The 18,158-nt window shown below is 40.3% G+C and overlaps 1 protein-coding gene across 1 annotated transcript; it reads right to left on the bottom strand.

Annotated features, from left to right (window-relative positions):
* Nucleotides 1-410: 410 nt before the first annotated feature.
* On the bottom strand, nt 411-13,830 carry ankrd33bb (ankyrin repeat domain 33Bb). The gene is made up of 5 exons (XM_063462543.1): nt 12,642-13,830; nt 8,573-8,702; nt 3,536-3,676; nt 3,260-3,423; nt 411-3,145 (listed from the first exon to the last, which is right to left on the bottom strand). Exons 1-5 carry the CDS (start codon nt 13,134-13,136, stop codon nt 2,489-2,491), a joined length of 1,587 nt encoding a protein of 528 aa, XP_063318613.1. The 5' UTR covers nt 13,137-13,830; the 3' UTR covers nt 411-2,488.
* Nucleotides 13,831-18,158: the final 4,328 nt, after the last annotated feature.

Genomic DNA, 18,158 nt, shown 5'->3' with positions numbered 1-18,158 from the left:
GGACACGTGCTTCATCTCATGCACAGAGTTCGAGACGACAGTGTATGTTTCTCATGGTGTTTTTTTGTGAAGTCAACAAGTCACAGTCTAGCACTAAGCTGTTTATTTTTGGCGCTGCCTTTCAAATTCTCCACAAAGCCCTCACAAAGCCTGCGTGAGCTGGCTTCTCAGCTCAGCTATCAAGTACTGCTCGTAAGCTCTCCACTTCCATGAAAATTCCTGTTGTACTATGTATTGATGTAAAATGGCTTGCTGGCTTCCTCCTGAATGTTCAGCTGTCCTTGTCTGCAGCTATCATCTGTGACAGCCAGTCACCAATCATCATTTGGCCGCGTCGGAGCTCTTCTCTCCATCCTGTTAAAATCCCTCCAACTGGCTGTCACCTTCCTGCTCTTTAAAGCCCCATTCCCGCCCTCTTGGTATTCCTCTCCAGTAAATGTGTATGTCAGTTTCCAATACGTTGTGCCCTTTCGCCAAGGCTTTTACCCTTTTTTCTTCTAAGGTAAACAGGACCCATGGACTGTAAAAGATGGACACAGCTTCCAAAACTGAAAAATCAGTGGGGAACTTTGTTTTAATTTAAAAAAAAATTGTGTTACATTTAGAGTAAATAGATGATAAAAAAGGGTCTGACAGACCTAACCGAGTTCTTCAGTTTAAGGAAGCAGCTGGCATAAAGTAATCTATGACCCCAAAACACCCTTTCCTGGTAAGATTAGAGTCTCAGTTTTGATCCCCTTGAGTAGAACATGATGTCCAAATGTTCTGTTTGATAAGTTGCTGTCATGTGAGCATACAGGGTCTCTCGGTTCTCAGCCAGAATCACCCCTCGCTCATCGGTCAAAATACCAAGATGAAATATGAGACATGAGGCTTCAAAACAGACCCTTGCTAACCCATAGTGTCTCTGTGATTTCTGTATGTCTGCATTCCTCTCTTACACCTCTCATCCTGTTGCAATTCTTTGTCTCCATCCAAACCATTCTGTCCTGTGATATAATCTCACTTCTGTCTTATCTTACAACTTTCAGTGTGCTTAATCCTCTCAATATGACATTATCTACACCATCCCCAGCTTTAACCGAGCACTAACCCTAGAAAATCAGAATGTGCCATTTTTGGTATTAATATATTGCTTGTAAGTCTATATTGGCTTTCTCCAAAATACACAGTTAGGGTAGATTTATGGTTCCTACGTATGATGGCTTAGACCTCAGAAGGTCAACCATTAACAATGGCTGGTGTGTTAAACCTGGATTGTTTCCAAGCAACAAGGTCAGTAGTGTGTGGTTTTCGCCTATAGGTGGGTTATGGTGTTGGGTGTTAACCCATCCCAAAGTAACACGTAACTGTAATCCCATTACATTTTTAAATAACACAGTAATGTAACACGTTATTGTACTAAATTGAGCAATCATATCATGAACTCATTACATGAGTTACAAAGGTTCTTAAATTATGTGCACAATGGGCAGGTAGAAGGAAAAAAACTATCAATTATGACTTCCTCCTGATGTGCACTTGCACTGTAATCCGCTTATTTTAGTTAAGGGAGGAGGAAAATTTAAAAAAAGGTCTACAACTTTTATTTTTATTGCACGAGAGAACAAGACTGCAAAGTGCAAACTGCATTCAGGACAGACACATGTGTTATACTGCTAACACAACATCAGCTCTTCAGAGGCATCTGCATAGATAGCATGCTATTGCTAACACAAAGCTAGCAAATAGCTAGCGAATAGCTAGCTGAGGGGTATAGCTGGGCGGATGAAGAGCCCACCCCAGCAGGTAGAGCCTGGTTTTAGATAGGTAACAAAGGCAGTGATGAGGTTTTTTTTCCTATAATCCCTTTAAATTCTCTTTGTCCTGATTTCATTTTTGTGTTTTGTTGTAGGTTTTGTGTTTAAAGCTAACGCTGTGCCCTCATCAGGATAGGGATTTGTGTCAGCGTGTGGGACTGTAGCCTCACGTTTATAGTTAATGTGACAATGCATTTCAGGACTTATTATAGAGTAACATGTAAGTAATGTAACCAGTAGTGTCCACAGATTACTTTCTATGATGAGTAATTAAGTACTGGGTTACTTTTAAGAAAAGTAATGAGTAATGTGTGATGTTTTCCTTTTTTTGAGTAAGCACCTCACCACTCTCTGCCACATTCAATAGAATGCATAATAATACACAATGAATGTTGTCAGCATACCAACAGAAATAAGAGATATTATGTTACATGTACATGATATTTTTCTTGTGCTCCCATATCTGCCACATTCCAGCACAAAGTGCACCTTAAAAAGTAAGAGTGGTTTCAAGTAGAAAAAAGGCAACATTGCAGGAAACCCTAACAAAGAAGACGATGAGCAGTTTGGTCTACATTAACAAAGTGTCTTTTTCTGCAAGAATATGCATTTTGAGAGCCATGTCAAGATTTACACTGAGCACTTTGAAGCTGCAGTAAGCCACGTCTCCTTTAGCTTTCTTTGGTCCTTCATCGTCTCCTAATCAGGGGTAGCAGTCGTTGGCGCTCCTCCTCCTGCATTCGCTCTATTTTCTTCATCTTATAATCCCACTTGGGTATCTGGAGCTGGTTCTGGTTACTGTTCCTTCTGAGTTTTTCTGGTTTGTAGCTTGGAGCTGGGGCCTTGCAGAGCCTCACCTTGGGAACCACTAGGCCCGGCCTCACACTGCTTCTCCTCAGCATATGGAGTGGCAGCAGGCTGGCTCGTCTTATGGCCACTGTGGACGCCGCTGCCATATTGCTTAGCAGCTGAGGCTGGAGACTGGCCCTCCGATCCTTCTCCCTGGGGATGAGGAGGATCCGTGAGTTCTGGAAAAGTTTCTTGTAGTTGTTTAGCCTCTCTGGGCCCAGGCGCTTCAGCTCCGCCAGACGTTGCCTCTTTAGGATCTCCTGCACCGCGTGACGACGTTTTCCGATGCACGGCGGGCTGCTCGGACACACCGTGCGGCAAGCTGTGGCGATAAGCGGACTGGACAGTCCCGTGGTGATCCGGACCATGTGTTCAAGGACACCATCTTCCATAGGTTTTACCTTGTTGTTGATGTAAAATCTATAAGGGCAGCAGGAAAGAAGGTTGATCAAACGCTGCTTACAGGTCTTTGGCTCTTGGGCCTGGGCCACCAACTCCTGTAGAAGACCAAATATTTCATTTAAAAAAGAAATATTTAACTTGAAAATTGGATTATATTTTAAATGCGGTGCCTTCAACAGTTGACCCAAAATTAAGAAACGTGTATTAACCTCCAGCAGTGGCCACTCCAGGGAGAAGGAGTCACAGAACTGCTCAGGACAAGGGTTGGACATCAGCCGACTCATCAGGCGGGCTGTTTCATACCGACCGGTGAAGAGTGCCCACTCCTTGGGTGTCATTTTCCGGCCAAAGTCCCGAGCCTGGATATCACCTCCTGTATGGATATTTGGGGGTGATTTTTTTGAAAATCACAATAATTTTTAGAAATATTTTCTTTGTTTCCTCTCAGTGTTGGGGCTTTCATGATCTTTATTGCATTTATATACCTGCCAACATGATCGCTCTAGCACACTCAGCCCTGCCCTGCATGGCAGCCTTCATCAAAGCTGTGAAGCCGTGACAGTTCCTCCTCTCGATGTCCAGACCAGGAAAGTAGTTCAGTAGGTAGTTGGAGATGATGGCATGACCTGCACAAGAAAAAACACATGTTATGAAAGGACTGCATTTGTATATTCCAGCAGCCGCTTTCTCCTTCTTCTTTCTACGTCACTTCTATGACATTTTTCTGAAAACACAGTGGACATTAAGTTGCAGTCTCCAGTGGCTGAAACACGAAGCCATTTCTAAAATGTCAAAAGAACTGCGTTTCCTCTAGTGGCTACTTGAGTCTGGCTTCAAAAGTGAGTCGTTCCCCATAGACTCCAGTGTTGAAATGCCCAACGTCATCCATGAAAATAGCACGTTTACTGCCTGAGAGAAAAATCACTTTCAGTCCAGAGCAAATTTCCTCCTCCATAACAAATGTGCTGAACCTGAATCTTTTTTATAATTCACCTTTCATGACTTTGTTTGGTCTTAAAGTTTGCAGCATGACTGCTATGACTGACAGGTGTGCCAACACAGGCAGGTGCTCCTGCAGGGCCTCACCTCTGCTAATTCCAGTCATTAAATCAGACCTTTTTGTGGTGCTGTTGAAGTTTGTGCTCCTGTTTTGGTGAGTAAAATTATATTTTATTTGTTTATTTATTTATGTTTGTTGCTCCCATACAGTGCATGGATGCAACTTGCTAACCAAGGTTGCTAGCGTTAGCTGATAACACGATTTTATGTGAAAGCATTTTAATTAAAAAAACAACGCTAAACCTACTCATTCTAACTTCTGAATTGTCTCTTTCAGGTTTATTTGAGACAACACTTTGAAAAGTATAGCCATGCAGAATCTAAAAATACGTCTATCACATTTGTGTTACACATATTTTGTAAAAATCTTAGTTATGATCTTATTATTTTTAAAACACTTACACACTTTCATCTTTACTGTCATTACTTTGCATATCTTCCTCTTTCACTTGTTGTTTTGCAGGATGAAACCACACTAGTACTACAAACCCCAAATAATGCCAAAACCCATGTCAGATCGGTTAGCACTGAGTCATCAAGCAAAACTGTTTAGTGTGCATTAAGATCAGGATGTAGTAATTATGAGATTTTTAAATATATTTTCTTAGAAATGCTGAGCAATTGGCTGCAACATTCCTAAATGAGCAAAACCAGGCTAAGGCTAAGGATGTGAGCGCGATACAGTTTTAGCATTGGGCTGGACATGAATTCATTACTGCCTTGATTCCCAAACTAAGTCTAGAGTTTAGTCTAGAGTTTAGTAAAGGGTCAGGAAGCACTTTTGTGATGGTGCAGTGTGTCGTGGTGGTCCCCTGAGTCATCTGAGGTGCTGCTGAAGATTTTTGTGTGAAAAAGGATCGATACTTTTTTAATGAAGCAGAAAATGAAGAGCAGCCTACAGCTATTCATCATTGGCCGCAGTGAGCCATTCATCATTGTTAGCAGATGAGAGGCCAGGGCGCCATGTCTGATACATGTGGCTGCATCACTATGAAATTACTTATGATGGTGCGGATTAATGTGAGCAAATAACGGTGATTCTCGCAATGGGAACCACCAGACCCCATTATACAACACAAATCATAATTTGGATCTATTAAAATCGGTGTGACTCTTTTCTATGCGGTAGATTTTCTTCCACCGTATAGAACTGTGCAAAAGTCTTGAGCCACCCCCCATTTCTTTCTGGTTTGCTTCTAAGGAACGAGACGTTCTTGTCACGTTTAAAGTGGTCTCAAGCAATAGTTCTGTCGTCTTTCTGAAGAGTTTTTCTTTAGACTGAAAATCAGCAGCAACAGGTTTTATGGAGAGATGAAGTCAAACTTAAAAATTTGGGTTCAAATCATTGTCAGCATTGTGAACAGAGGAGTAACAGGGAGTGTCTGACGCTCTGTGATGGTGTGATGGATGCATTTCAGCCAGTGCTGGTGAGGATCTTGTCAGAATTTGTTTCACTGCACAGTACTATCAGGAAAGTATCTGATTGTCAACAGCTTCATTTCGCAGTGTGACAATCATCCCAAACACGCTTCCAGGCCGTGGATTGGCCTCCCAGTGAATAAGCTGCTGAAATCGGCAAGTTACCCTGGAAACAAACTTAAAAGAAACATTTTAAATAAAAGCAGCGTGTGATGCTACTCATGCCTTCAGTACGTAATCACCTGCTTCGATTAGTATTTCAATTAAATATTTGGCTTTTGAGGGTTTACAGATCTCCATATTAAAAAAAAAATAATAATTTAAATGTGTGGAAGGGAGCTGACTGTATTTACATAGTCCATCACTGCATGACTACACAGTGATGGATGGATGAACTGAAGTAAACAGACTTTGTGTGCCTTTATGTGCAGTTTAAGCCAAATATAGCTTCTTGTAATTTGCCTTTTGTTTTTGTGATAATGAATCAACGCATACTGCATGGACAGCCCAAGTTTATAAATTCACCTGATCTCATGCTTTTCATTTAGACACACAAGAAAGCTGCAAATGAAGATGTTGCAGTAAAAAAGGCCCAACAGAGCATCTCAGGGAGGAAACTGAATTAAGTCATGTCCATGGGCCCCGTTAGCTAACTGAAGCACATTTATGATACCTGATGATTTCCTCTAATACACAGTGATGGCCTTTGGAAGGTGCAGTTTGCCCACTACATTTCAGATGCTTGTTGATGTCATGGAGAAATAAAAATGAGCTTTGAAACGTAACTTAATTACAGTCTTCATACCAACACGGATACACAAAAGATTGTTGTTGGGTCTAAACTCAGACCCCGCTGTATCCAGGACTTATTCCCATGAAAGAAAAACAAGGCAACAGTGTTCGATCGATTACTTGCGCAAGGGAGGCCTCTCATCTGTGTCCAGCACGACAATGAACCCCGATGATGGCCTCCTCTCGCTGGCTTTTATTGAGAGACAGTTCACACAAAACACAGCAAAGCAACGCCCACATGCTTCTAAGGCATTGTATGTATATGTGTGAACTTCTATATGTAAGTAGGAATGTGTGTGTGTGTGTGTGTGTGTGTGTGTGTGTGTGTGTGTGTGTGTGTGTGTGTGTGTGTGTGTTAGACCTCCTGCTGACCAAAGGGTCGTAACCGCAGGAAGCTTACATCAAAAGAAGTAGATCCTCCAGATAGGATGTATCTGCAATAAAACACTACAGCCCCCTACCCAGAACACCGAGAATCTGGGGGGAAGGACAGTGGAATCCCTATCATCAGAGTTGGCAAGCATAAAAATGACAAACATTTAACAATCCACTCTAACAATTGTCCCCTTTCTTAATCAGCTCAGCCACTTTATTTGCTTCCTTCTGGAGGTGAGCAAGCTTTTCAGAATTTTTCAGAACGGACAAGAAGTTGTCCTTTGGCGCAGCTTGGCTGGTTTTTCATTCTTCTTTTGTCTTGCTGGCTTCTTCCGACTCTCACATTCTCTCCTGATCAGATCAGCCACCTTGAAGGCTTCGTGTTGGATGTGGGCACACAGGACTTCGTTTTCCATGATGGTCCAGAAGCGTTCTTCAAAAACTATCTGCTCTATCTGTAGCACAGATAATTTTTCATCCTCCCAGAATTTTGGGATCCAGTTACCCACTGTGTAAATTTCCATCTTAAGATGGCCGTAGGTGGTCACGTCTTTCAATTTAAACCAAAAGGTTTCATCGGAAAGACATTCCAACGTATTCTGGGATCTTTGGGCTTCACAGAGTCGCATGTTTTTCTGCATTTGTTGATGGAACATTTGCAAGGTTGGAAGAAAATCACAGTTACAGATCAACAACTAGCAATCTGTAACATAACTGAAGTCGTGTGTTTGTGGAGAAAACACAGCTCTGAAGCTGTGACATCATCACATTCTATATGATGTATCAATGACATCATTATAGAATGTGATTACCATGGAGGGCTTTTACACACACACACACACACACACACAAGCCCGTTCAGCTATCTTAGTGAGGACCTTCATTGACATAATGCTTTCCCTAGCCCCTTACCCTAAACCTAACCATTAAAAATGAATGCCTAACCCTAACCCTTACCCTAAACCTAACCATAACCTAATTGTAACCCTGACACTAAAACCACATTTTGAACCTCAAAAAGGCCTTCAAATTTGTGAGGAACGGTGTGTGTGTCCTCACAAGTGACTGTTGGTTCTCACAAGTATAGTAGAATGCAGATTTCGAGCCTCATAAAGATAGCTAGACAGGAACACATGCACACACACATGTGTTCCTGTCTAGCTATCTGTGTGTGTTTTACAAATTACATTCTGGAGTCCTTTACGCTACACATACAACTGTGCATCAGATTGTGAAATATAGCATGACAGGTAGGAACTCCAACACTAACAAACATATGGCTTGCACTGCTCCACCTTTGCAACTTGAGCATCAGCCTAAATCCATCATTATATGCTACAGTGAGTTTCTGCACACCGCTCTCTCTGTAGCTCTTCCACAAAGGAGCAGCGTACATTGGAGTGCAGAGAGAGTCCAGCCTTCACTGGAACAGTGCACATACCAAACTTACGGCTCAACATATTAGCTTGTGCATACATTAAGCGGCATTATGTATTTTATATTTTACTTCATTATCTGACTGTTTATGTTACTGTTGGAGTTTTGTATATAAAACATACAAATCAGCCACCCAGCTTTTTAAATAACATATAGAAGAAACTTGTTATGACATTTTTACTAAACATTGTATGATCTGAGTAAGTTTGACTGTTCTTAGAAAAACAAGAACAATTTAAGATATGTAAGATGAAATATTTGTTATTATTTCAAGAAAAAAATCATTTGCAAGCTGTCATAACAAGAAACATTCTGTAAAAGAATAACAAGAAAGAATTTAAATGATTAGACTATTGAATTTAAAAAGTATACTCAGTTTCAAAACCTCTGTTTTTAAAACATTTTTTAAATTTTTGTGTGCAAGTATGGACTGTGGTTACCTGCTTGAGCTGCAGTTATAAGAGCGGTGTTCCCCTCGTTGTCCTGCCAGTTAACATCCAGATACGGGCATTGAGAAAGAGCGATGACCACGTCCACATAGCCGTTATAGCACGCCACAATCAAGCCAGACTGAAACACAAAAACAAGACGCCTTGAGATCCAACGTTTTCTTTTTCTGTGATTTATTTCAGCTCCTAAAACACACACACACAAAATCATTCTTATTTACAGTGAAGCTTGTTGTTATATTCTCTTTTTATGGCTCTATAAAAATATTCACCTCCAGGACAAAAAGCAATGTGGTGATTGCCATAAAAAAATAAATCTTACTGGTCTGCCTGCTTACATGTGAATAACAGGGTGGTGTTCTGTTTTGTTTTTGTCACAGTGAGTGGGAACACAGACTGGTAAAGGTTTCGGGCTGGACAATCTTTTTTTGCACTAAACAAAGTTGCTTTGAGCAGATTTGCATTTGTTTTAAAAGGTCATTGCTGTTAAATCGTTTAGTGTATCTGGTCAGCAAAGTGGCACACTGCAGGTTCAGTTTGTAGATGACATTAGTGTTAGTGTAGTCAATACTGTGTGTGCGTGTATTCCTGCAATGAACATACGTTAAACCACAATGGATAAAAGCACACCTGCCATCTTCCATGACAGCTGTGATAGCACTTCTGAAAGTCCAGGCAAGCAAATAACTCTCGTCTGGATATATTACTTAAAAACTCAAAGATGCTCCTGATTGTAAGGTTCGCAGAACACTTAAAGATCCCAGATCACTGATTGCTACATTCCTGTTTCAGTCATTCCAGTCAACTTCATCGCTCCTGAAGTCAAAATCATATAACTGATAACCCTAACCCTACCTTAAGCCTTACTTTTTTGGAAAAACACATATTTCCTGCGCAGACTTGGTAGAACAACTTAATTTTTTTTAAAAAAACAAACATAATCTTATTACCTGGGTTTACAGTTATGGTTAGGCTTGGAAGCTTTGACGATGTAGACCTAAACTTAAATGTTACAGACGTGATTACCAAGATACAAATGAGTCCACAGTTTACAGGAAATCCCTCAGCTTACAGCTAAATTGGTATTTTCTTTGTAGTGCTGCTTCATTTTATAGAAAAACCTTGTAGATTACATACATACAGTCGTTGTGAAACGCATTGATATTCTACAGATAGTTTGTAGATCTGATTTCAATATTTTTGTTTTCTTTTTGAAATCATTTTGATAGAAAAGGCACTTGCAATATGTAATTACATTTTATTTACAGTGTTAAATATCTGTCCTATCAGCACCAATTAGAAGGGAGTAATCCACAGACACTGACTATATCGAATGGTTTATTTTTAATAATTTCACTGAGATTTGGACAGCCTATAAACAAATCATGTGATCTAATAGAGTTTAGCTGTACTGTTACACCACATGTAATAGTAGGTTTGTGTCCAGTCAAGACAACGAGACATTTTGTGCACATCAGTCTTCCATAATCTTGTAGTACAACAATGAAAAAATATCATACATGTTTTTGCTTTAGAAGAAGCTTTTATTGCTCAACCTGAACTTGATTGCAAGGCAAGTAATGGCAGTTATTCAACTTTAAGACAATAGCAGTGCCATGAAGTTAAACTATTAAGATTGCAACTATTATTTTTGGTGTTGATTATTCACAAAACATGTCCTTGATTATTGGTCTCATTTAAATTTGTTTTTGTCTGATTAACAGTACAAAACCCAAAGAGGTTTAGATTTGCATGATTTTTATTTAAAAGTTTAAGGATCTAGAATCAGAATGAGTGATTTTTCCTTGTAAATATGTCTTATCTGTACAAAGAAAAACAAAATCCACTGGTCATTGCTTTCTTTATCCATTTGTAGTGTGCACACATTTTCAGTTTGCTTTTGTTAGAAAATGCCAAAGTTTATGAATTGGGCATGCTGCTGGTAGATGCACAAGAAGACTGAGATGGGTTTTGAGGTTTCTGCTGCAGTCTCGGGCCAGTCTGCTTCCAACACAACACATATTAAAGATGACATCCAGTTTGCAGTCATATACTAATAATTGGGTCTTTTGTGCTTCACAAAGAGTGCAAACAGTGAGTGGGTTGACTCCACAGTGCTGTGATTCCAAGAAGAATTTCCCATAGAGACAGCAGATCTAAAGGGCATTGGGTCATCGTTTTTCAAACAGCTGGAATAATACTCAGTTTTGGTAAAAAAGCAAGCTGTTGATAGAGATGATGTCAGCCAATTCGATAGCAACACCTCGCTCACTTCCATGACAACACATTCATAATCAAGGCGACCCTAAGGACGCTACTGTCACATTAATCCAGAACTACTCTCCTCTGTGTGTTCCAGCTCAACAGACATACAGAATCTCCTACCCAGTGCCATAGGGTCAGTGTGCAGAAATGTTCGGAAATAAGTTCACTTTCAAATTTATCTTCAGATTAACAACAAAACACAGCTTTCTTAACTTTGTTAAGAACAAAAACGTGCCAAAAGCGCCAAGAACTGTGCTTCCTTTAGTGGTCAGCTGCAGCTGGTTTCAAAGTGAGCTATCCCATTGACTACCATGTTATAAAATGTCCAACTTTAAAGCATTAATGTGCTGTAAATGTGCCTTTTAACAGCCTGGTACACAAAGAGATTTTTTTAACCAGCTGGAAACTAGAGTTAGATTTGTGACTCAGACTTTGGCTACGTTCACACTGCAGGCGAAAGCGCATCAAATCCGATTTTTTTGACCCTATGCGACCCATATCCGATCATGGTATGACAGTGTGAACGGCACAAATCCGATATTTTCAAATCCGATCTGGGTCACTTTCGTATGTGGTACTGAATCCGATACATATCCGATGTTTTAGAAAGCAACTGCTGTTTGAATGGTCATGTCGCATTAAATCCGTCTTTTACGTCACTGACACAAGACAGACGCCAATTATCAGCGCCCGAGAAGACATCGCAAACGCTTCCTGGCCATCCATTGTAGATGTTAGTGAAACTGTTGGGAAGACAATGTTGGACAAACGTGAACATTTTATTTGTACTGTATTTTCTGCAGATTCTGACAGAAATCTGCAACTATCCTTTGAAGCACCGCTCCTCTCTAAAACAGCAATAAGGATCATTATTAGGTTATTTACATTATTATGTAAATAACAAAATAACTTAAAGCAAAAATTGGGAAACGTAAAGTCCGAAGTCTTTATATTAAGGGCCATCAGTCAAACAATACTGTTTGCTCTGGGTCTAAGCAGAGCGCGTTGTGTGTGACGTCTTCTTTTGCGCATCATAACTGTAACTGCACTGGCCCATCTGTCACTGAAGGCTTAACCAACTGCTCTGAACCTCCTTTAGGATCTGACCTTCAGTGTCTTACTGGGTTTTAAGAGCTGGACCATGCTCAGCTGACCTGACAGAAAAACCAGATATCAGTGATAGAGCAGGATGATGATAACATTCTTTTACTCAATTTACAACTACTAATAAAAGAAGCAGGCATAAAGGGTGTCATAAGAAAATCACAGGTGTGTAATATTTTGTTTTGCACTTTCAAATTATTTAAATGTAAAATTGCTTTTGAGGTGTGTAATCTGACACAGTGAATGGTGTGTTTGCATAAATGTCTGTCAAAGTTCTATCATATCTGTATACGACTGAATTATGACCGAACCCTCAGTGCTGCACAGCTGTCACGAGTCATCGTATATCTTGTAAGCATATTCTTATATGTCCTTTTGAAGACTATGTGCTGATAGCCACCTAGGCACTTTTATTAGATGCTTTTTTTTTTTATCAAGCAGTCTACCTTAATATGGTTTTGTTATTGTTTGTAAAGTTAAGTCGAGACCAAGGTAAGACCTACTGACACATTACATGTACAGAAGCAAAGGTACTTATGAACACAACTGTACTGATGACGTTGAAAGACAGCAGCGCAGTTTTGTATTTGTACTGCTATTAATTTCTTCATAAAAAAAACATTATTTATGAATAAAAAGGTGCGTGAGACTTTGTCAAAGACGTTATTCTAATAAATGCACAGATACCAACTCTTCTGTTTCTGTCCGTCTCCTTCACTTCCTCTTCAGTCACTCCTTGTCTGATCATGATCTTGACAATGACGGCATTGTTGTTGCAGCAGGCCTTGAAGAAGGAGATGGGCTCTGGACTGTCAGAGCTAAACGAGTAGCGCATGTGAGAGGTGACTGAATTGTCGAGGGGATAGAAGGAGTCATCTGAGGCAATGCTCTGTGTGTCTGAGCGATCGGGCAAGGTCTCAAAGTCCAACTCTTCAAATTCCTGGTAGATATCGTCCTCATCCTCCCAGTAATTTCGAGTGTAATCGATTTCAAGTTCCTCATTATCTGCCTCGCTTGATTCCTCGCTCTCATCGTCGTCTTTGCCAGCCTTGGTGATGGACATGACAGGAATATCCATATCCACTTTATTGGTTCTATACTCAGTCTTACTAATTCTGACTCCTCCAGCCACTCCATTCTCTTGAACCTTTGAACCTTTACCTTGTTCCTCCGTTATTAGCACCATTTAAATCCTCCTCCGTCCAAAACACTCTTGGAAAATCCTTGTGGGAGCCAGAAGAAGTCTAGGAATTCTCAATTACCTTGGAGTCCATTGGCTCTCTGAAATATGATGATTCCTTCTACCCCCCAGGAAACTCAATCCTGCCAGTTTCCCGACTTCCATCAGTTTTTTGCTGTGTTGAATTTCCCAAACGAACAAGGACAATCCTTTATCACTACTGATAAGTCTTTGTCGGTGCCAAAGAGGTTAGGATTCCTGAAGACTCCAAAACGCAGTGTCATCAAAGGCTTAATCGTGTGCATGGTCAGTCGCTCTGGGCTGTTAAAGTGATGGGAAAAAAGAGTAAAGCAGAATAAAGCATCCTAATCTTTCTCTGATGATAGTGTCAAATTTCCATTTTCAAAAAAAGTCAGAGAGAATTTTGAAATGCACGAAAGCCACTGCGCTTCTCCGTGTGACTCTTTGCAAAGGCACCACCAGCCCCGTTCATCAGATTGTATGATCATTGCATTGGAAATCCAACATGCAGCTTGAATTTTCCAAGTCTCGGTTAGAAGTTAAAGCTGAAGTTGTCTTTTTGAAAGCAGAAGAACCAGCGCGGTCGTATTGGTTCAAAACTGACACGACTGAGCAGTTAATCCCGTGTTTGCTCACGGGGGAACACTGGGTTTTCTTTGATGATCGCCAGCAGTGGGATCGGGAGAGAGATTCTGTTGAAGTACTGCGTGGTAATCCAATTAGAGTTCTCTCTAGCTCTAGCCATTTGGTTACATTCACCTCCCCAGAAACGTTCAAACGAAGACGTTTGAACGTCTTCTGCTTCAACACAATAAACTAAAACTGACAAGCACAAGTAGAAAGGACTGTTGAAACTCAATAATTTTAACAATTAGGTTTCTTCTTAATAGAACAAAATAAGCATTAGTCTTTTATTTCCACAAGAAAAGCTATTGAAAGCACGTAAGACAAACCATGTGGAAAATAAATGTAGCAGATGTTGTACTTAAAATAAAACACCCCAGTGTCACAAGTGCAGCTGGTCAAGCTGACGCCATCTCCCCCACCTCTGCTCTCAACGTCTTCTGCACTTAACACTGCCAGCTTAAATTGGATTTCTCAGCCACATGATCTCATTTGTATACAGGGCACTTTGGAAGGACTGGAATCACTCAGGCCTAAGAGAGTTTACGAATGTCACCTTCAACAACAACTAAGCTACAGCCTAGTTTGTTACAATACACTTTATTCACATCACCTTGTGATACCAGCATTCCCTGGATAAATACATTATCTCTGACAAAGGACAAAAGTGTATCAAAAATAGCATTACAGGAGGTAAGTTAAAGAAAATCTCAAGGTCTAGAGGTGGTTGTTAAGTTATAGGCTTGGTTTTGTAAGTCATGTGATCCAAGCCATTTCTATTTTAAAAAATCAGATTTTGAATAAATGGATCTGATTAACTAGATTTTTCAACTTTAATATTTCAACTGACATTAAAAACCTCCCAAAGAGTCAATATGAACTCATTTTGGTGAGACTGTTACTTTCGGTTTTGCACCACCATGGCCATATCATTTTACAAGAATGCAAAATAACATGCTAAATAACTACAATAACATTTTGTGCACATATTTCTATGCAGTGTGTTGTAGTAACGTTGACCTTCACTACTAACTGTATACTAACATGATACACCTGTTTACTAAGCATACTGATTAGCATGCATTTTGGTATGGCTGTGAACTTTTTTTTAAATTTTGTTAATCCAAAACTTTTCTTATCAGCAGTTGTAAGTGGCTGGAAATATCAACGAGTTAACGGCTGAAAAATTGCCATTTAGCTAGCTCTTGTACACTTATAGTAACCTCTTCCACAGCATGTCTTTATCCTGTCTTCCTTCTCTCTCCCCAACCGGTCGCAGCAGATGGCCGCCCCTCCCTGAGCCTGGTTCTGCCAGAGGTTTCTTCCTGTTAAAAGGGAGTTTTTCCTTCCCACTGTCGCCAAAGTGCTTGCTCATAGGGGGTCATATGATTGTTGGGTTTTTCTCTGTATGTATTATTGTAGGGTCTACCTTACAATATAAAGTGCTGTATAATTAAAATTGAATTGAATTGAATTGATAAACAAAGAAATAAACACAAAATTATACCACACAGTGAAACGTCTTTTGTTAAATTTTGTTTATTTGCTCCCATTACCAGTTTGTAGATCAGTATACTTGGTTACAATCTGGGCATCTGTATCAGACAGCTTGGGATTAATTCCAAGTAGTCCAATCTTTGACAAGTAGGTTACAGTACCTCAGGCAGGTAACATTATTAGCTATTATTAGGATAAAGTTTAGGCAGCTGAAATTCTTTCAGGCACAGGAACATTAATCTGTAGCTGTTAAATCCATCTGTTAACTGTTGTTAATTTCCAATGAGCATAATACTTTTTTTTTCTCAAAGTCTGAAATTATTGTTATGCAAAGTAGAAATCTGTCAGAGAAACCTAACACTTGTTTTCTGCCTGAAGTCTGAAGGTTTTACAATAGAGCAGAAAAGGAAATGCTTTTTTTGACAGTGCTAATCTCTTCTGAACCACAGCCGCTTACTCCATGATTTAATCGGCATGAAAACGTTGATCCCATTGTGCTTGTTAAAAAATGAAGCACAGGTTGGGAAAATCAGATTTAGCTTGACAGCAGAGATCAGGTTTCCGCTGCATATGCTCCTAATCTGTATTTGGGCTACCTGTTAAGACTGTGCATTAGCACAAAGGTAATTGGATTTGGCAGAAATAACCCCATATCCTATTTTGTAGCTGTTTTTTTCCTTAGACATCATTCCAGTTTGGAATTAGACTGCTCTGAACCGCTGACACTCACATATATGATTGATGTAGTTTTAATTATGAAATAAATTTATGTGAATAAATATTTAGAACACCTGCATGTTTCCACAAAGTAGCAACATGAAACATGCAGGGTACTTATTTAAAAAACTCATATAACATGACTTAGCCATCCCTCTGATTGGAACAAGGGTTTCTTCAGCAATGAGTCTTCGTACTTCCAAAACATGAATATGAATTCTAACATAACATTACCATATGGGAGGCCACAAGCCTGTATACTCCTAGTGCCCAGATAAATGGGGAGGGTTGTGTTAGGGAGGGCATCTGGCATAAAATCTTTGCCAAACCAAACATGCGGATGAAGAAGAATGAGATTTCCATACCAGATCGGTTGGGGCTCGGGTTAACGATCATCACTAGGGTGCCGTTGGAAACTGTTGGCCAAAGACAAAGGAAGAGGGGAGGTGAAGGTGTGTTTGGAGGCAACACGAGAGAAGGAAAAGCAGGAGTGAGGAGGTGATTGTGGGGCCTGGTTCTGCCAGAAGTTTCTAACTGTTAAAGGTTTTTCCTTCCCACTGTCACCAAGTCTCATCTGATTGTTGGGGTTTGTCTCTGGATATTTGTAAGGCTCTTTAAATTGCAATTTAAAGTGCTTTGAGGTGACTGTTGTGAGTTGGCACTAAAAAAATCTAAATGAAATTGTTTTTTCCAGTGCCTTTAACACCATCCAATCACTTTTGCTAAATGAGAAGCTCCTCGGGATCAGTGACAGCACTTCAGCTGTCTCCTGTTTCACAAGGCTGAAACCATCATTGGTCAGAATTTGGATGCGTTTGAGTCTTTGAGGGACAGGAGGTCACTGAACAAACCGCTCTCCATCATGGACAACCCATCTCTCCCACTCGACACTGCTGAGGCAGCACAGCTCACTGCCATAAAGAACCCTTCAGGAAATCATTCCTACTGTTCTCCAAGAAACTGTACAGTAACTCTTCTGTCTGCGACGGGTGAAGACACCTGTTAGGTATCAGATTCCACACATATTTCTGTATTATACCTTCGACTCCACCACATGGCCTGGCCGTTCTGTGTGGAGTTTGCTTGTTCACCCTGGATTTGCACGAGTTCTCTCTGGTGCTCTGTCTTCCTCCCAGTGTTTAAAGACATGCAGTTAGTGGGTTAAGTTCAATGGTAAATCTAAATTGGCTGTGAGTGTGAATGGGTGTCTTTCTCTCTGTGTAAGCCCTGTGTTTGGTTGGCGATCTGTCCAAGGTGTATCCAGCCTCTCACCCTATGGTAGCTGGGATACACTCCAGCGACCCTGAGAAGTGGACGAAAATAGACGGATATTATTTAAAAATGCAATTTGCAAAACCTCAGTCTTTGTTTTTAATCTGAAGTTTAAAAAAAAAATACAAAATGTTAAAGTTTAATAACACAGACTTTAGACTGTGTGGTGTCTCACACAGGCTCTCACATTTGGCTTTGGCACTTAAAACCGTTTATGCTACTGCTGTAAAACCAATAATTGCCCTTGTGGGATCTCTTTCTCTCCATTTATGAAGGACAGCACAGGTTGAAGAGGCAAGTCTGAGATAATCTGGACACCCGAGGAGGGATAGTGGAAAGCAGATAGTCGGACAATAGGAGTTAAATATGGATTGGCCACACGGGAGGAAAAGGAAAAACAAAAAACAAACTAGTATTTATACAGTAAATATGAAGGAGGGCAGGAAGAGGGTTGGTATGACAGGATGATGCTAAGGATAGTGTGCCCATATGTGATTCTTCAAATTTCAATATCGATCTGATACAAATGAAATCAAATATCAGTGTTGGTACTGATACAATTTGGGCCTAAGGGTACATCTGTCACCATCTTACAATGCTGTGATTGCAGCCAATCCCCAACTCTCTGTGAATGGTACTCATGGCCATTGATCAGTGGTTGTTGATCAATGGTCATGAGAATTTGCATAATCATGATGAAGGAACTTACCTCCCAGCCCATTGTTCCTGCACTGGGCTGGTTTCAGTCATTATGCAAATGTACCGTTTATAAGACTGGGGAAACCTGCAGTCAGCTAAGACTGAAGAAGTCACTTGGATGAGTGACGAAACGTTTCTCCCACTGAAAATGCTACGTCCAGATGAACAGAATCAACCTTTGGTCCAAATATCAATCGT

The sequence above is a fragment of the Pelmatolapia mariae genome, linkage group LG18, assembly GCF_036321145.2.
Source record: "Pelmatolapia mariae isolate MD_Pm_ZW linkage group LG18, Pm_UMD_F_2, whole genome shotgun sequence".
Taxonomy (NCBI): domain Eukaryota; kingdom Metazoa; phylum Chordata; class Actinopteri; order Cichliformes; family Cichlidae; genus Pelmatolapia; species Pelmatolapia mariae.
This window is presented reverse-complemented; position numbering and strand designations above follow the sequence as displayed.